Here is a 12,199-nt window from a genome sequence, read left to right on the forward strand (position 1 = left end):
AATGTATTTCATTGTTGCAGTGCAGTTTTCGGGAAAATTAGGATATTTAATTGAAATATAGCCTATAGGGAGGGCTTTATAAATGCCGTTGTGCCAATATTTTGTTGTACAGCAGTTCACAGTTTTCCCCAACCACCCTTTGTCTCCTGTAAAAATGGCACCAAGCTTCGCCCAAAGTTTCCTTCTCCTCGCCACTACAGCAGCCCTCTCAAATGCAACAACTCTTTCAGGTCGACAGAGCGTAGACCCAGGAATAGGCGTAAACCCCAATGCCCAAGGTGCAACTGCAGAAGTAACGCCAGGCTCTGGTCCTAACGGGTATAGCTCCTGCAGTTTAGCCTAAATTCCCAGCTAGCACATTCACAGCTCAGAAGAATGGTTCAACAGAGGCTTGACATCCGGAGGCTGGGACCCACCGTTCCTCGACTTCGACTCTCTCTATCATATTTCCCGTGACCAATTCTACACAGGGGTAGGATCTGCCTGCGAGAAGTACGACTCATATTTTCAAAATGCCAGCAATATCCATAACCTCAATCCTGTAATACTAGCTTTCATCGCCATGCAAGAATCCAGTTGCTCAGCCTCTGCTGGCGGCCCTACGCCAGGCTTAATGCAAGTAAGTTGCGCGAACTATCCCGACGGTGTATGCACAAACTCGATTCAGGATAACGTCAATGCCGGTGCCAATTATTTGCGGAAGCGGTTGGATGCGTCGAACAACAATGCCTTGCTTGCTTTCGGGAGTTATAATGGGTGGTTCACTGCCAATAATAGATTGAATGGAAGTAAGGGCCTCACGGAGGACTATCCGTGCTCAACTGAGGGGAAGAAGAATGGACAGCCACAGAATTTGGATTATCTACACCAGACGCTCAATGGGTGGTTTATGGGGCAGGATGTATACTGGAATCAGCGTTGGATCGGGACCTACGGGTGCTCTGGGCAGTGCGACGTGAACCTTTGCTAGGATTAAAGAAGCCCAAACTCTGTGTCCGTTTTTTCTTTTGAAAATATTCAAACTACATGCACATAATTGTAGTATTTCGTCTTATTGAGTTGACGGTACTGTAGAAGCATTTCCTTCACACCCTTTAGGCGTCGGAGCATACAGTACTATGCAGCAAGTTAAGAATCTAAGGCATAGTCAAGTAGATCTTGCTTCGTAAGCAATGTATCGGACTACCAATAAAAATAGGCAATGGAGTGAACCTCTAAACTTTCAGATCAGTATGGAACTCAATGATTGAGGGGGAAGAAATTAAATTGAAGAGCCTGGTAGGTTTCAGATCAAAGGGGGAATTAAGCATTCTAAAGAAACTTAATTCCCGTCCGCAGTGAAAAAAAACCGCCGACGTCTGCAAAATTCGGAGGGCGGCCTCAACCGTGGAGGATAAAGGGGGTAAAGAAGGAGGAGCCCCGAATTTGAATAGGAACAATTATGGAAGTGCAACGTGCAAGGATATAAGGACTTGTGGAAGGTAATATAGGCTATAAATCCAGCACTAGTATCTGGATGCACTAGCGATAATCGCTCGCCTGTTCGACGCATGTCGTCGAATTCAACTTTCCCATCTACTTGATTTCATCTATATCACACCTCATGCGGGACTGCAAAGTCATTATTTTGGGCGTTCCATTAGGAAGCTATTAATACTCTGCAACGTCGCTCGGTTTGGATTCGCATCCGGCATCGATGTTGAGATCCATCCCAGACGAGTTCTAATGAAGCTCTTGTCAATTGGTGCGGAACGCATCTCCTCCAGCAACTGACCATCGTTGTCAAAGAAGAGACATATGAGAGTAAGCGCAACACCGATGGCAAGATCTTTCCCGCTCTCACAGCAGACTACCAAGCGCTTCCTGTGATCCGGATTTGCCAATTGGGAAATGTTCTCCTTAACGAAACCTACGATGTGAGGTAGAGCGAGTCGAAGATTTCTGCTACCCACTTTGTGGGGGCCAAGGCCGATATCAAACCTTGTTCGGGATGTCCTCCACGTGCTTTGAGCGGTGATTATCGGCGAAAGAATTATTGCCAAATCATCGGGTCTCATGATCTCGCTATCCATTGCTGGAATCCGAGCCACGAATAAAGTAGAAGTTGGCTCAACACATCTTAGTGCTTCTCCAACTGCCCTAGTCTTCTCGGCATGTCCGACTAATAGGTCGATAAACTCTGGCAAGTCACTCTCAGACGTCGATAGGAGAGCTTCATAGTTTTCCCAGAAGATTGGAGGAGATAACCCATGTGCCCAGTTCTCGCTATCATCCCCAGCTCCTTGCACGTAATCTCCTTCGATAACCCCACCTGCGACACGCCGCGACACAGTACAACATATTATAGGGTGAAAATCTTCGAAGATGCTTGCCGTAGCTGTAATGGTCGAGTCTGGTGTTACCCAAATGGGCCGGAGGGGTTTAGAAATATCGAGTCGGAGAGCTTCACTGGATAAGTCGAGCGCCTCCAGTGTATGTTGGAAGGAGGGAAGTCGAGCAGAAATCTGCGCATGTTCCGAATCGGAGACCACTTGCGGCGGAGTATGCAGATTGTGGAACTGAGGTATGTTCGGAAACAGCATGCGATTCACAACACTGCACCATATTGGGACGGTCTTGCTGAGAGCATCGGGCATAGCTGGAGCTAGTTAGCAACTCTTGTCTCCCAATGCCATTGTGCCAGATGATGACCTACTCTTCCCACGTCTGGTAGAATCAACGATAATGCACCTGGTAATCATTACATCTTAGCACATGTTCAGGGTCAATTTCGCGACTTCACAAACCCATCGTGCTTCCCTATGATCTCCAGCAGGTGCAGATTCAGCCTTCTCGAGCTGAAATTCCAAACCCCCGTATGGCCGTCAGTGCTCTTGAAGTACGCGCTTCCTCCTTTCTGATTAGGATGAATATACCAGCTTCCGCATCGCTCATTCGCAATCAGCGGCCTGCCATACGCAGCATGCACATTTTGCGCAAAGGCTGCATCTTCCTCGATGGACCGGAGGCGGTTGTGTATTGAGAGATTATGTCTTTTTAGTTCTCCAAGCGTTCTGGAGAAGTTGTGATTTGCTTGCTCAGAAAAGACCAAATCAGCAGCAGTGGGAAGTGGCATTGAAATTGTAGAGTAGCATAAAGTTGTGGAATCACCACCATCCAGACGTGTCGACAACTTTTTGGCGACGATCTAGCTGCAAGTGGGGCACACCAATGAGCTCTGATACCTCGCGCCAACTAGTGTACCTAGGTAGGTAGTGGTTCATAAATCGCAAGGACAGCGTTCTCGATCTCAGACGTCTATATAATGTATAATATATATATATATTCCAATTTATGCCTACTCGTAAGCATATACAGAAGTAGTTTTCCCTAGGCTCTGCACTGCCTACTTTTAGTTGCCCCTTGATAACTCCATGCACACGTTTGCTGCTCCAGCGGATCTTCGTCCTCGGCCGCTCTCCACGTTGAAAATCCTATAGAACTTCTGTGACATTCTCTATTGCAAATTTAAGATTACACAGCACCAGGCAGTAGCTAGATTACATTCAACAAATATTTTTAGCGCCCTTTTATATTTAGGTAGCGTACCGCTATCACCATCGCTGGATATAATCGCGACTGTCACCGCTAGATTCTCCAAGAGGCTAGAGCTTCAACGGCGCCGTTGCGGAATGCAGAATATGCCCGTCACTTATCGCTACATAGCCAGTATTCTCTTGGATGGGGAAACTGGATTGCTGTGCTCGACCCGGTGCCTGAAAGATAGTCATTGGACCAAGAGGCGTAACTGATGGCTGCTAATCTCCGCACAGATAGGGCGAATCATAGAAGCGTGTTCAGCAGATTGCCCTGCGGTCTCGATTCGAGTGCCAGTGGGAATTGGAAATATTTCCAACTCGCTATAATATAATAGTTTCAGCATCCTGCATACAGAAAGCATGACAAACGAAACTCTACCTACAGCATACTCCACCGCCCATAAGCCATTCCGGCCCTCGGTCTCATCCTGCCAACGCCTTCCCTATCAATTCCTTGCTCCTCTCCGACATGGGGATGCTCAGCGCCAATTTATGTCCCTTTTCACTCATCTTGCCCCACGTCTTCCTCAAAATGCTTATAATTTTCTCCTCGTCATGTTCCTTCTCAAATTTCTCAAACTGATCATCTAAAAACACCAGGCATGCCACATCCTCTAGAATCTGCGTTTCCTCGTTATTCTGCAGATTTTCCTTCCGTATTAATTTAGCCACCTCTTCGGCCTCCTCGTCCGTGAAATTACACCCTATACATATCGCAGAGGCCAAATCCGCCTGTCTCTTCTTCAGGAAGCTCCGCCAATTGAGGTATCCCGCTTTCGTCATGGGATATGAATTGCGGGGAATCTCCCAGCGGCGGAAATGTTGCGCACGGATGGCGACTTTGAGGATCGGGGAGGCATCGGGCGCCCGGAGGGAGAGATATCGCGTCATCTTTTGTGCGTAGTGCAGTTCGTATGGGATGTCAGTGCCATCGATAACGACAGTATTTGGGTCATGGGCATGGGCTTCGTCGATGAGAGAGATGGCGGCTTCATAGTTTTCTGATGCCATTGCAAGGGATGCAGCTACTTTGCAAATTTCGGGGCGTTTTGGAACGGTGTGATGTATAGAGGAGGCAATGTAAAATGCTGCTGTGCTTATTTGATGCTTTTGAACATGGCTTGATGTTGAACAAAGTTGCGGTAATGCTCTCCAGATTGAGGAGGGGCACAAGGTGGGGTTAAGAAATATATACGAGTACGAGTACGGGGTCCACTCCTTCCTCGTAACTATTCCTCGCAAAACGTCAAGCTCCCTCAAGATTCTCATTTACTAACAACAATCTCCTCGAATATAGGAGACACTAATGGTTCTTTCACTACTCACTATCTACCCCAGGGTTGGGGTTAACCCTTCAAACTGCCTATATCTTATTCCACGGGGCTACAACTACAGATACGAACAGGCCTCGTCGCCATGGAACTTTTTAAACTTACCACCGGAGCATGTCCAAACAATCTTTAATGGTATAATATCGGCTGTTGGCCTCTGCAAAGTAGTAAGATTAAGAGTTTTCAAGAGTATTAAAATACCATGTTTTATGCTTAAAGTCCTACTACTCATTACTTCATGGTTATTTGATCGGATAATCCAAGATGCTATGTGTACGTGTCCATTCCGGGATTCCCGCAGCCGTCCTAGGGACAAGTCCGCAATTGCTGTATTTAATCCATGTTCAAAACTTTATTTATAAAGTTGGGGAGCGACCTCTAGTAGACCACCGTCTTAGAATTCCGCATCAGTGAGCCCATTCGGTTAATGAGCTTGCCGCTCTTGCTCAGCCATCTTAAAAAGTAAAAACTCGCTATTTATACATATTATTAATTTGTGCGTTAATATCAATTTTTTAATAAGCGGAATTAGCAAGTACTTATTTTTAAAATAATAAAAAGAATTAAAAAGAATTAAAAAATTATGTCCTCGGTGAGACTCGAACTCACGACCTTTGGATGGCCAGACTGTTTTGCAATCTAATCATACAGATATGTATGAGACCAACGCTCTAACCACTTTTAAACTGTTAGTTTTTTTCATTTGGAACGGATATTGAGAATATGCTTACACTGAGCCACGAAGACGATGTGTGGAAAGTTGTGTCTTTCATTTGTGACAAAAACCACTATTTTAAAAGATATACCCCAAATCTCTAACCGACGTTCTCGAAGTTTTTGATTGGATGTTGCGGATGAACTTCGGCCAAGCCGCCCAAAGCGAGCGCCAAATTTCCAGGTGAATAATCAAGATTTTTAAAAGGAGAGAGCCAAATCAGTCACTTGAGATTGTCTGGCGAGGTCCTCAATACATACTCAGGCTTAGTCAACGTAGCCTCAACATAGGTTAAAGCTGTCGAGTAATATCGACTTCCTCGAGCACGAAAGCACGCATTAGCACGGAGACTTTCGGGAATGCAACAAACAGGGATAATACGGGATAGCGCATTACCAAGCAATGGATGAACATATTTAGCTCACCTCATCAGCCTTATCTGGCGAAGTTTCTGTGTGTATCACGTGAACTTCCCCCCTTTTGATGCGAACCCTTAAGTTTAACCGAGATATTATGCTATCGCGGCATCTCCCTATTATTTTCACCTTAACTTGGCCTGAAGCTCATTATCAAATCCCACGATAATCGCTTACTACACCAAAATCGCCCTCGAGGGGTATTAGCCAACCTTCGTTGATCGCTGTAACATGATAAATTAGTTGGCTGGTCGTTAAGTCCGCTAATAATTATTCGTAGTTATTCCTTTACACAACCTCCAGAGCATCAAATGGACTATCTAGTTCAATGAAAGCCAATGCAGATCATGATCATGATCATAACCACCATAACCCCCCCCCCAAAAAAAGAATCTTCTTGTAGCCCACTTATAGCAAATGATATATAAGCCACTTCCAAACGGTAATGAGAAGCACAGCCATTTGTTTAGGGGGTAGCTGAATAATTCCTCCAGTTCCAGTAGCACAATGAATACCCGGTCAAGACCCAATCAACACATCCCTTCTTCAAGCAATGCGCTCTCAACAGGCTCAGAAGTGCCAATTTATCACTTAAGGTAGCGCAGATCCTAATAGCATTAACCAAGAATCTTCAACCCTAAATCAGTCAACGCAATTCACTATGGTAGTCATCGCTATCTTCCAACAAGTTGTGCTCAGTTTTGTAATGAAAGTAGTGTGTCTAGTAAGTAGAGTGTTCCATAACAATACTCCGCATCGTATATAGTTCTAATCATTCAGTCCGTCAAACTCAATACTATTATAGCGGCCAATGTAGTTCTGTTCACCTAAAGACATATATTTAAGGAGAAAGCCTCGAATCACCGATATTCGCAATGAATACCACAAGGAGAGCACAGTATCTAGGTAACAGTCAGTTTTGCCATTCATTTTGTGTAGGAGTGTAGTGTCACGTACGCAGCCGCAGCACCAAGAAGTTCATGTCTCTTCGCCCTCGTAAATAACGCCAGGGCAGCCGAGAACATGAGCGTTGAAACAAGGAGGATAGCTATGCAAATGGCGTTTGAATTCTCTAGGCTGTCGTTGTTTATTTTTGTGCTTACATGGTATAAAGCATAGACTGGGACTACCAAGAGAGTAAGGACCATGGCCATGATGAGAAAACTGACAAGTCCGTCGACGCGAGATTTTGTAGGGAGAAACAAGTCGGGGTCTCTGGTTTTTGCGGCAGTTTCCTTAATCGAAGTCAGGCAAGTTCAATTGTTGGTATAAATTTTGGGGATGTTTCCAGGCATACCTTCGAGCAGAAAATATACTTGACAGCTCCACGAGGGAAAAGCTTAAGCAACTTCTCCACGGCCGCGTCTAGCCAAGCACTTTCTCTACCGGGCCGTAATGTTATTAGATCTTCTTTTCTATAGATGAAATCGTCGTCTCCTTGCAGCAAAGGCTTTTTATGGTAGATGAAGTTCGCAACACTATTATAGTCCCGTTGCGGCGGGCGGTTGGCTGCAGCTAGCTGTTGAGAATTGAGGAGCAATTGATCATACTTTAGTAAGGTAGGCTCAATACGAGATAAAAGGGACTCTCGCGTCTCTGGTACTTGGTCTTTACGAAGATCATCATCGACTCTACACTGCAACAGCTTGATGTTCTGGAAGTTGTCCCTCTGGTCCATTTGGTCCAATTCCTTTTCCATTATACGAAGCTCATCCTGTGTGCGCAGCAGGAGGCGAGTATGAAGAAACCCAAATCTCCGAAAGATCATGAAGTTTTCATCGCTGTCTAGAAAAGTGGCCAGGTATGGATATCCGGATTCGCATTTCTCCACTATCTTTATGAGCAGCTGCTGTTTTATTACAAAAATAACAAGATGCTAAAGGCTTACATTTTCGGATGATACGTCGGAATGGGCGCTTGTATGAAGGCTTCAGCAATAGCGCATTACACCATCCGCGTATGCGGCAGCTATTTTGGGGAGGAGTGACTGCAGTTAATTTAGTCAGATCCTCAACCCAAAGTGCAAATTCAGCCTTACATACATATATCTTCGTCACTATCGTCCTCGTCCAGCATATTTCTAGTGCTTTGATTGCTTAACGTCCCCTCACTACTTCTCAATGCCGATTGAGCTACCGACGGAGAGAGTGGTATCGGCGTCGGAGGCAAAGCCTTCTCTACGTCCGTTTCTAGAGCTTTTGGCTTTGGGTCTCCCATTGAACTTGAGAATAGACGTTTCTTTTCTTTTCATGTGCTAGTAGAAAGTCATGGTCAAAATAATACGGCTTTAGCTACTTTATAACTTTATGGAAGGTGGCCCACGTCAACCCAGCGCAAGGAAATAAGATAAAGTGGGCTGACGATCCTCGGGCGATTAAAATGCCTAGCCCCTGAAGCCATTTCGGACCTTCTACGTCTTGAATACCATAAAGGAAGAGGGGTCATTTGTGGAGGATGGTATATGGCTATCGCCTTCCAATAATATTTGCATCCATTACATCTATGTTGCAAATGTTGTGCATGTTGTGCATGTTCGCCTTGGGTTGAACCAAGCAACGTAAAACACGCGATGGCGTCTGAGCGAAGGCTTTGCATTTCACACCCTCCTAGATCCGACCAGCAGACCAGCAGAGCCTCAATTCTGCGTCTCCCGCCTAGGGAACCCCTATCACCCTGTTCCAAATCAGAAGACGCAAATATAACTTGAGGCCAATATAGATTGAGAAACGAAGATAAGGCTGGTGGGAGGAGAAGAAAACATTGCGCTGGTCGCTCACCGACTATTCATGTCGTACAGATTCAACCCTAAAGGTTGCGAACGGCGACCAATCACGACGGATGCCTTTTTAATTCATCTAAAGAGCGCCTTAGCTGATTCATCGGTGCCCAAATCAACCATATTACCAAGGCTCTGCAGTTGCCTCGTTTCAACAACTGCCTGCCTTACCTGATATGCCGATTATATAGCAAGGCTCTCTCCCGAGGGCGTCTTGCCAGGCTTTCTAGAGCCCAAAGTTCAATTATTGGAAGCGTGGCAGTGCTTTCTCAAAGAAGAAGAACATTAGGTAAGGATGCCCGAAGCTCAGTTCAGCGTAAGGGCCGCTCTAATGCAAAAACAACTAGACATCGATGGCGGACGCAGATAGCCAACAAGATCTTGGACGCGCTGACTTCGTGCCAACGGGAGTTGCAGCTCAGGTAAATAGATCATCGAGATTATACGTAGAATTGACTAAATTGTATCACAGTACAACCAGCGCTTTGAAGTTGGCGATAAGGTGTGGGTTAGGATATTCCCCCACGATCCCATGATCGTGGCGTATGTCAAGAAGGCGTCATATAACAACGAGAGAGGGTGCTGGATATACACAGTACAGGAGACCGATGTCGACGGAAATTGGCATGGTAGGGAGATGTCTAGAAAAGAGAACGCTTTAGAAAGGGCATAATGATAGGCAGATTAAAGAAGCATTCATCAGTATAGCGTGCCCAGTGCCTTGCATTTTAGCGGGAAGCCAGGCGTATCATACTGACAACAATAAACTTATGTGCAGGCTGCGCCACGCAGTTGTCCATTCATAGTCTCCGGGTTTCTGCAGCACTTGCCTCATAAAACCAACTACTCGTCCGTCCCACCACAAACCAAAAAAACACAAAACAACCACAATGGCTTCTTCAAGTAGTACCACCGGAAGCTTGCGGCAGCTTCCTTCGCTGAGTATCCCACCATCGGATATTATCCCAGCAAAACCTGCGGCTGTACCTGGCGAAGTTGATTATCTGACCGACTTGACAGACTGGGAGCAGCGGAATGCCACATTGCAAGCACATTGGAATGCCTGTAAGTACTACTTGGGACGTTGATCTCTTTCCTTCAATGAAACATTTATGTCCGCGAGATAAATTCCGTCAAGCGATGTGTTAGGAGGGGAAACGGGTGTATTCCAAATTCAAGCATCGAGCGAAATGCTGATTCCTTGATCACATTAGGTATGTCCGGTGCCCAGAAAACCCCTTCTATTCATAAGGATGTTTTTGTACTACTGCTGTCGTGGGCTCCCGCATGTGATGATATGTCAGTCGCCGGTGAGGTAAGTGCACCTCTGAAAGACCTAGTTATTTCGCGTGAGCTAATTACACACCAAAGGTTAAAAGCGTTGGAGACTTATTCGAGGATATGTACCATTACAAGGTGTCCAGGTTTCTTATTGATAGCTCCAAGAAAGCTAAGCCTCAAGCCCAGGTTAATAAGGCAGTTGCCGACTTTGTAGAGGGCTTTGATGGACCGGACTCACTGTTTATTATATATTATGCTGGCCATGGAGACAGAGGGAAAGCCCACGGAGAATTAAAACTATCCGCGTAGGTCTAACACCCTTTCCATATCTAACAGACATTGCTGATGAACGAAGACGGAGAAGACGGAGAAATCAACAGGAGTCCGAATGGGATCATATTGTTTGGAACCGTACTGAGCATATTCTCAAAGATACTCAGTCAGATGTGTTGGTCATCTTTGACTGCTGCTATGCCAATGATCTCGGGCGAGGCGGGCCGCTCAACCCAAGGTTAGATTCAGTCAGGAATTGTCAGAGGCAACGTTGACGATTGGTTATTTAGAAGTTTCGAGTATCTCGCAGCCTCCTCTGAGCCAGTCACTAGATCGCCCGGCCCTACATCATTCACTTCGGCTCTTATATGGGCTTTGAAAAAACTTGCTACACCAGATCCCCAGCTACCAGTCCCTCCATCGCAAACAGTGCCGATATTCACGACAAGTAAACTCGCAGCAATGATATGCAACGCTCCCCAGTTCCCCCCTGGTCAGAAGCCTTCCTTAAACGACCGGGGCACTGAAACTTATCAACGAATTGTGCTCTCTCCCCTTCCCGAACTTTGTATGAGAGATAATACTAGTTCGTCAGCCAAGGTGGAAGACAATCCAGGCGGCACCTGGCCCACCGATCCCACCGACTGCTTAACCCTTGAATTATCATTCAGGGAGATGCAAGATGAAGCAACTATCAAAAAACTGGCCGACCACTTCACAAAGTTCATGAAATTCGACAACACTAGTCTGTGCAGGGTTCGGTGGGAGGGAATCAGCCCATTCAGACCGGCCGACCAACTTCGAAAAGCCGTGCACCTGGTTATGAAGCGAAAAAGGGGAGCATCGAACCTGTCGCATTCTGAATCTAAGACTGACAGATTGTCACCACGGATATCACTTGAGGCACCGAATGGCATGGTTACACCACTCTCACTGACAGATACCATACTACGGTCACCGATCGAAAGCGCGCCACCAACACCAACGGAGAACATGCCGCTGCTTCCCCAGCATCCCCAACGTAGCCAGAGCGTGGACTGTCGCAAGAAAGGATTTATATCTCGCTCCGTTTCTTTCGTTCGCAGAATCATCTATGCAGAAACCTATACAGCGGATCAGGGGCGAGTGGCCCAGGGGAAGGGGTTCGCATCATTTTGGAGCGGTATATTAGGTTTTCTTCGACGCGGACTCTCTCTGCGCTCGAGATAGGTGGGAGGTATAGAGATAAGGTTGGTGTTGGACGGACTGGTAGAGTTGTGTGGTAGAGTTATCTGCGGTTAATTGCTTTTGTTGCAATACTATACCTTTCATCCGGCTTGGGCACTGCAATCTGGAGATGACGTTTGCTGTGTTTGCGAAAGCTCTAGGCCCAGCGTAGTTGGATTTCTAGACCCGAGTGTGAGGCTGGTTGGGCGTCTGTATGAACTTGAATGAATCTGCCGAAGTATGTACAGTACAATAAATATATTTATAGAGTAGAGGACGTCATATCTGCCATAGTTACCCACCTAGGTAAGTAATTGTGCTTGAAGACAGCCCTTCCACAAGAAATGAAATCTGCCCTTCGATGTCGTTGATATTGAATTGTGGTCATAGCGCTTACACTCGTAAGTACTCGATTCCATGAAAACGGTTCGGAATTTGGAGCGTGGCATGCACGTGACTTATCCGGGCCGTGAATCCCAAAACCTGAATTAAGTTTGATTCCTATGCAAAGCTACTATATCCATGAAATTTTCCGTTTATATACATGCACCATTACCAAAAGTCATCAAGTTGTATCGCGCTGTGCTCGTATGCCGAGAAATTTGACCCCGCCTCCAGCTCCG

General features: G+C 46.0%; 6 protein-coding genes across 6 annotated transcripts; 3 read left to right on the top strand and 3 right to left on the bottom strand.

Moving 5' to 3' along the window:
- Positions 1 to 154: 154 nt before the first annotated feature.
- Positions 155 to 970, top strand: BP5553_09472 (putative glycoside hydrolase family 23 protein; the record flags this gene model as incomplete). The annotated part of the gene is made up of 3 exons (XM_032018095.1): positions 155 to 318; positions 367 to 619; positions 668 to 970. 3 exons carry the CDS (start codon positions 155 to 157, stop codon positions 968 to 970), a joined length of 720 nt encoding a protein of 239 aa, XP_031866002.1.
- A 652-nt stretch (positions 971 to 1,622) lies between these two features.
- BP5553_09473 (Uncharacterized protein) lies at positions 1,623 to 3,115 on the bottom strand (the record flags this gene model as incomplete). Its single annotated transcript, XM_032018096.1, has 3 exons — positions 1,623 to 2,638; positions 2,696 to 2,730; positions 2,787 to 3,115. 3 exons carry the CDS (start codon positions 3,113 to 3,115, stop codon positions 1,623 to 1,625), a joined length of 1,380 nt encoding a protein of 459 aa, XP_031866003.1.
- Positions 3,116 to 4,001: 886 nt separating this feature from the next.
- On the bottom strand, positions 4,002 to 4,589 carry BP5553_09474 (Uncharacterized protein; the record flags this gene model as incomplete). Its single annotated transcript, XM_032018097.1, has 1 exon — positions 4,002 to 4,589. One exon carries the CDS (start codon positions 4,587 to 4,589, stop codon positions 4,002 to 4,004), a length of 588 nt encoding a protein of 195 aa, XP_031866004.1.
- A 2,292-nt stretch (positions 4,590 to 6,881) lies between these two features.
- Positions 6,882 to 8,257, bottom strand: BP5553_09475 (uncharacterized protein; the record flags this gene model as incomplete). The annotated part of the gene is made up of 5 exons (XM_032018098.1): positions 6,882 to 6,942; positions 6,998 to 7,275; positions 7,338 to 7,870; positions 7,929 to 8,027; positions 8,083 to 8,257. The coding sequence occupies 5 exons, from the start codon at positions 8,255 to 8,257 to the stop codon at positions 6,882 to 6,884; spliced, it is 1,146 nt and encodes a 381-aa protein (XP_031866005.1).
- A 912-nt stretch (positions 8,258 to 9,169) lies between these two features.
- Positions 9,170 to 9,489, top strand: BP5553_09476 (uncharacterized protein; the record flags this gene model as incomplete). Its single annotated transcript, XM_032018099.1, has 2 exons — positions 9,170 to 9,238; positions 9,289 to 9,489. 2 exons carry the CDS (start codon positions 9,170 to 9,172, stop codon positions 9,487 to 9,489), a joined length of 270 nt encoding a protein of 89 aa, XP_031866006.1.
- A 217-nt stretch (positions 9,490 to 9,706) lies between these two features.
- On the top strand, positions 9,707 to 11,579 carry BP5553_09477 (uncharacterized protein; the record flags this gene model as incomplete). Its single annotated transcript, XM_032018100.1, has 5 exons — positions 9,707 to 9,881; positions 10,031 to 10,131; positions 10,188 to 10,402; positions 10,453 to 10,608; positions 10,661 to 11,579. 5 exons carry the CDS (start codon positions 9,707 to 9,709, stop codon positions 11,577 to 11,579), a joined length of 1,566 nt encoding a protein of 521 aa, XP_031866007.1.
- Between the last annotated feature and the right edge of the window lie 620 nt (positions 11,580 to 12,199).

This window comes from Venustampulla echinocandica (genome assembly GCF_003357145.1).
Source record: "Venustampulla echinocandica strain BP 5553 chromosome Unknown scaffold_10, whole genome shotgun sequence".
Classification (NCBI taxonomy): domain Eukaryota; kingdom Fungi; phylum Ascomycota; class Leotiomycetes; order Helotiales; family Pleuroascaceae; genus Venustampulla; species Venustampulla echinocandica.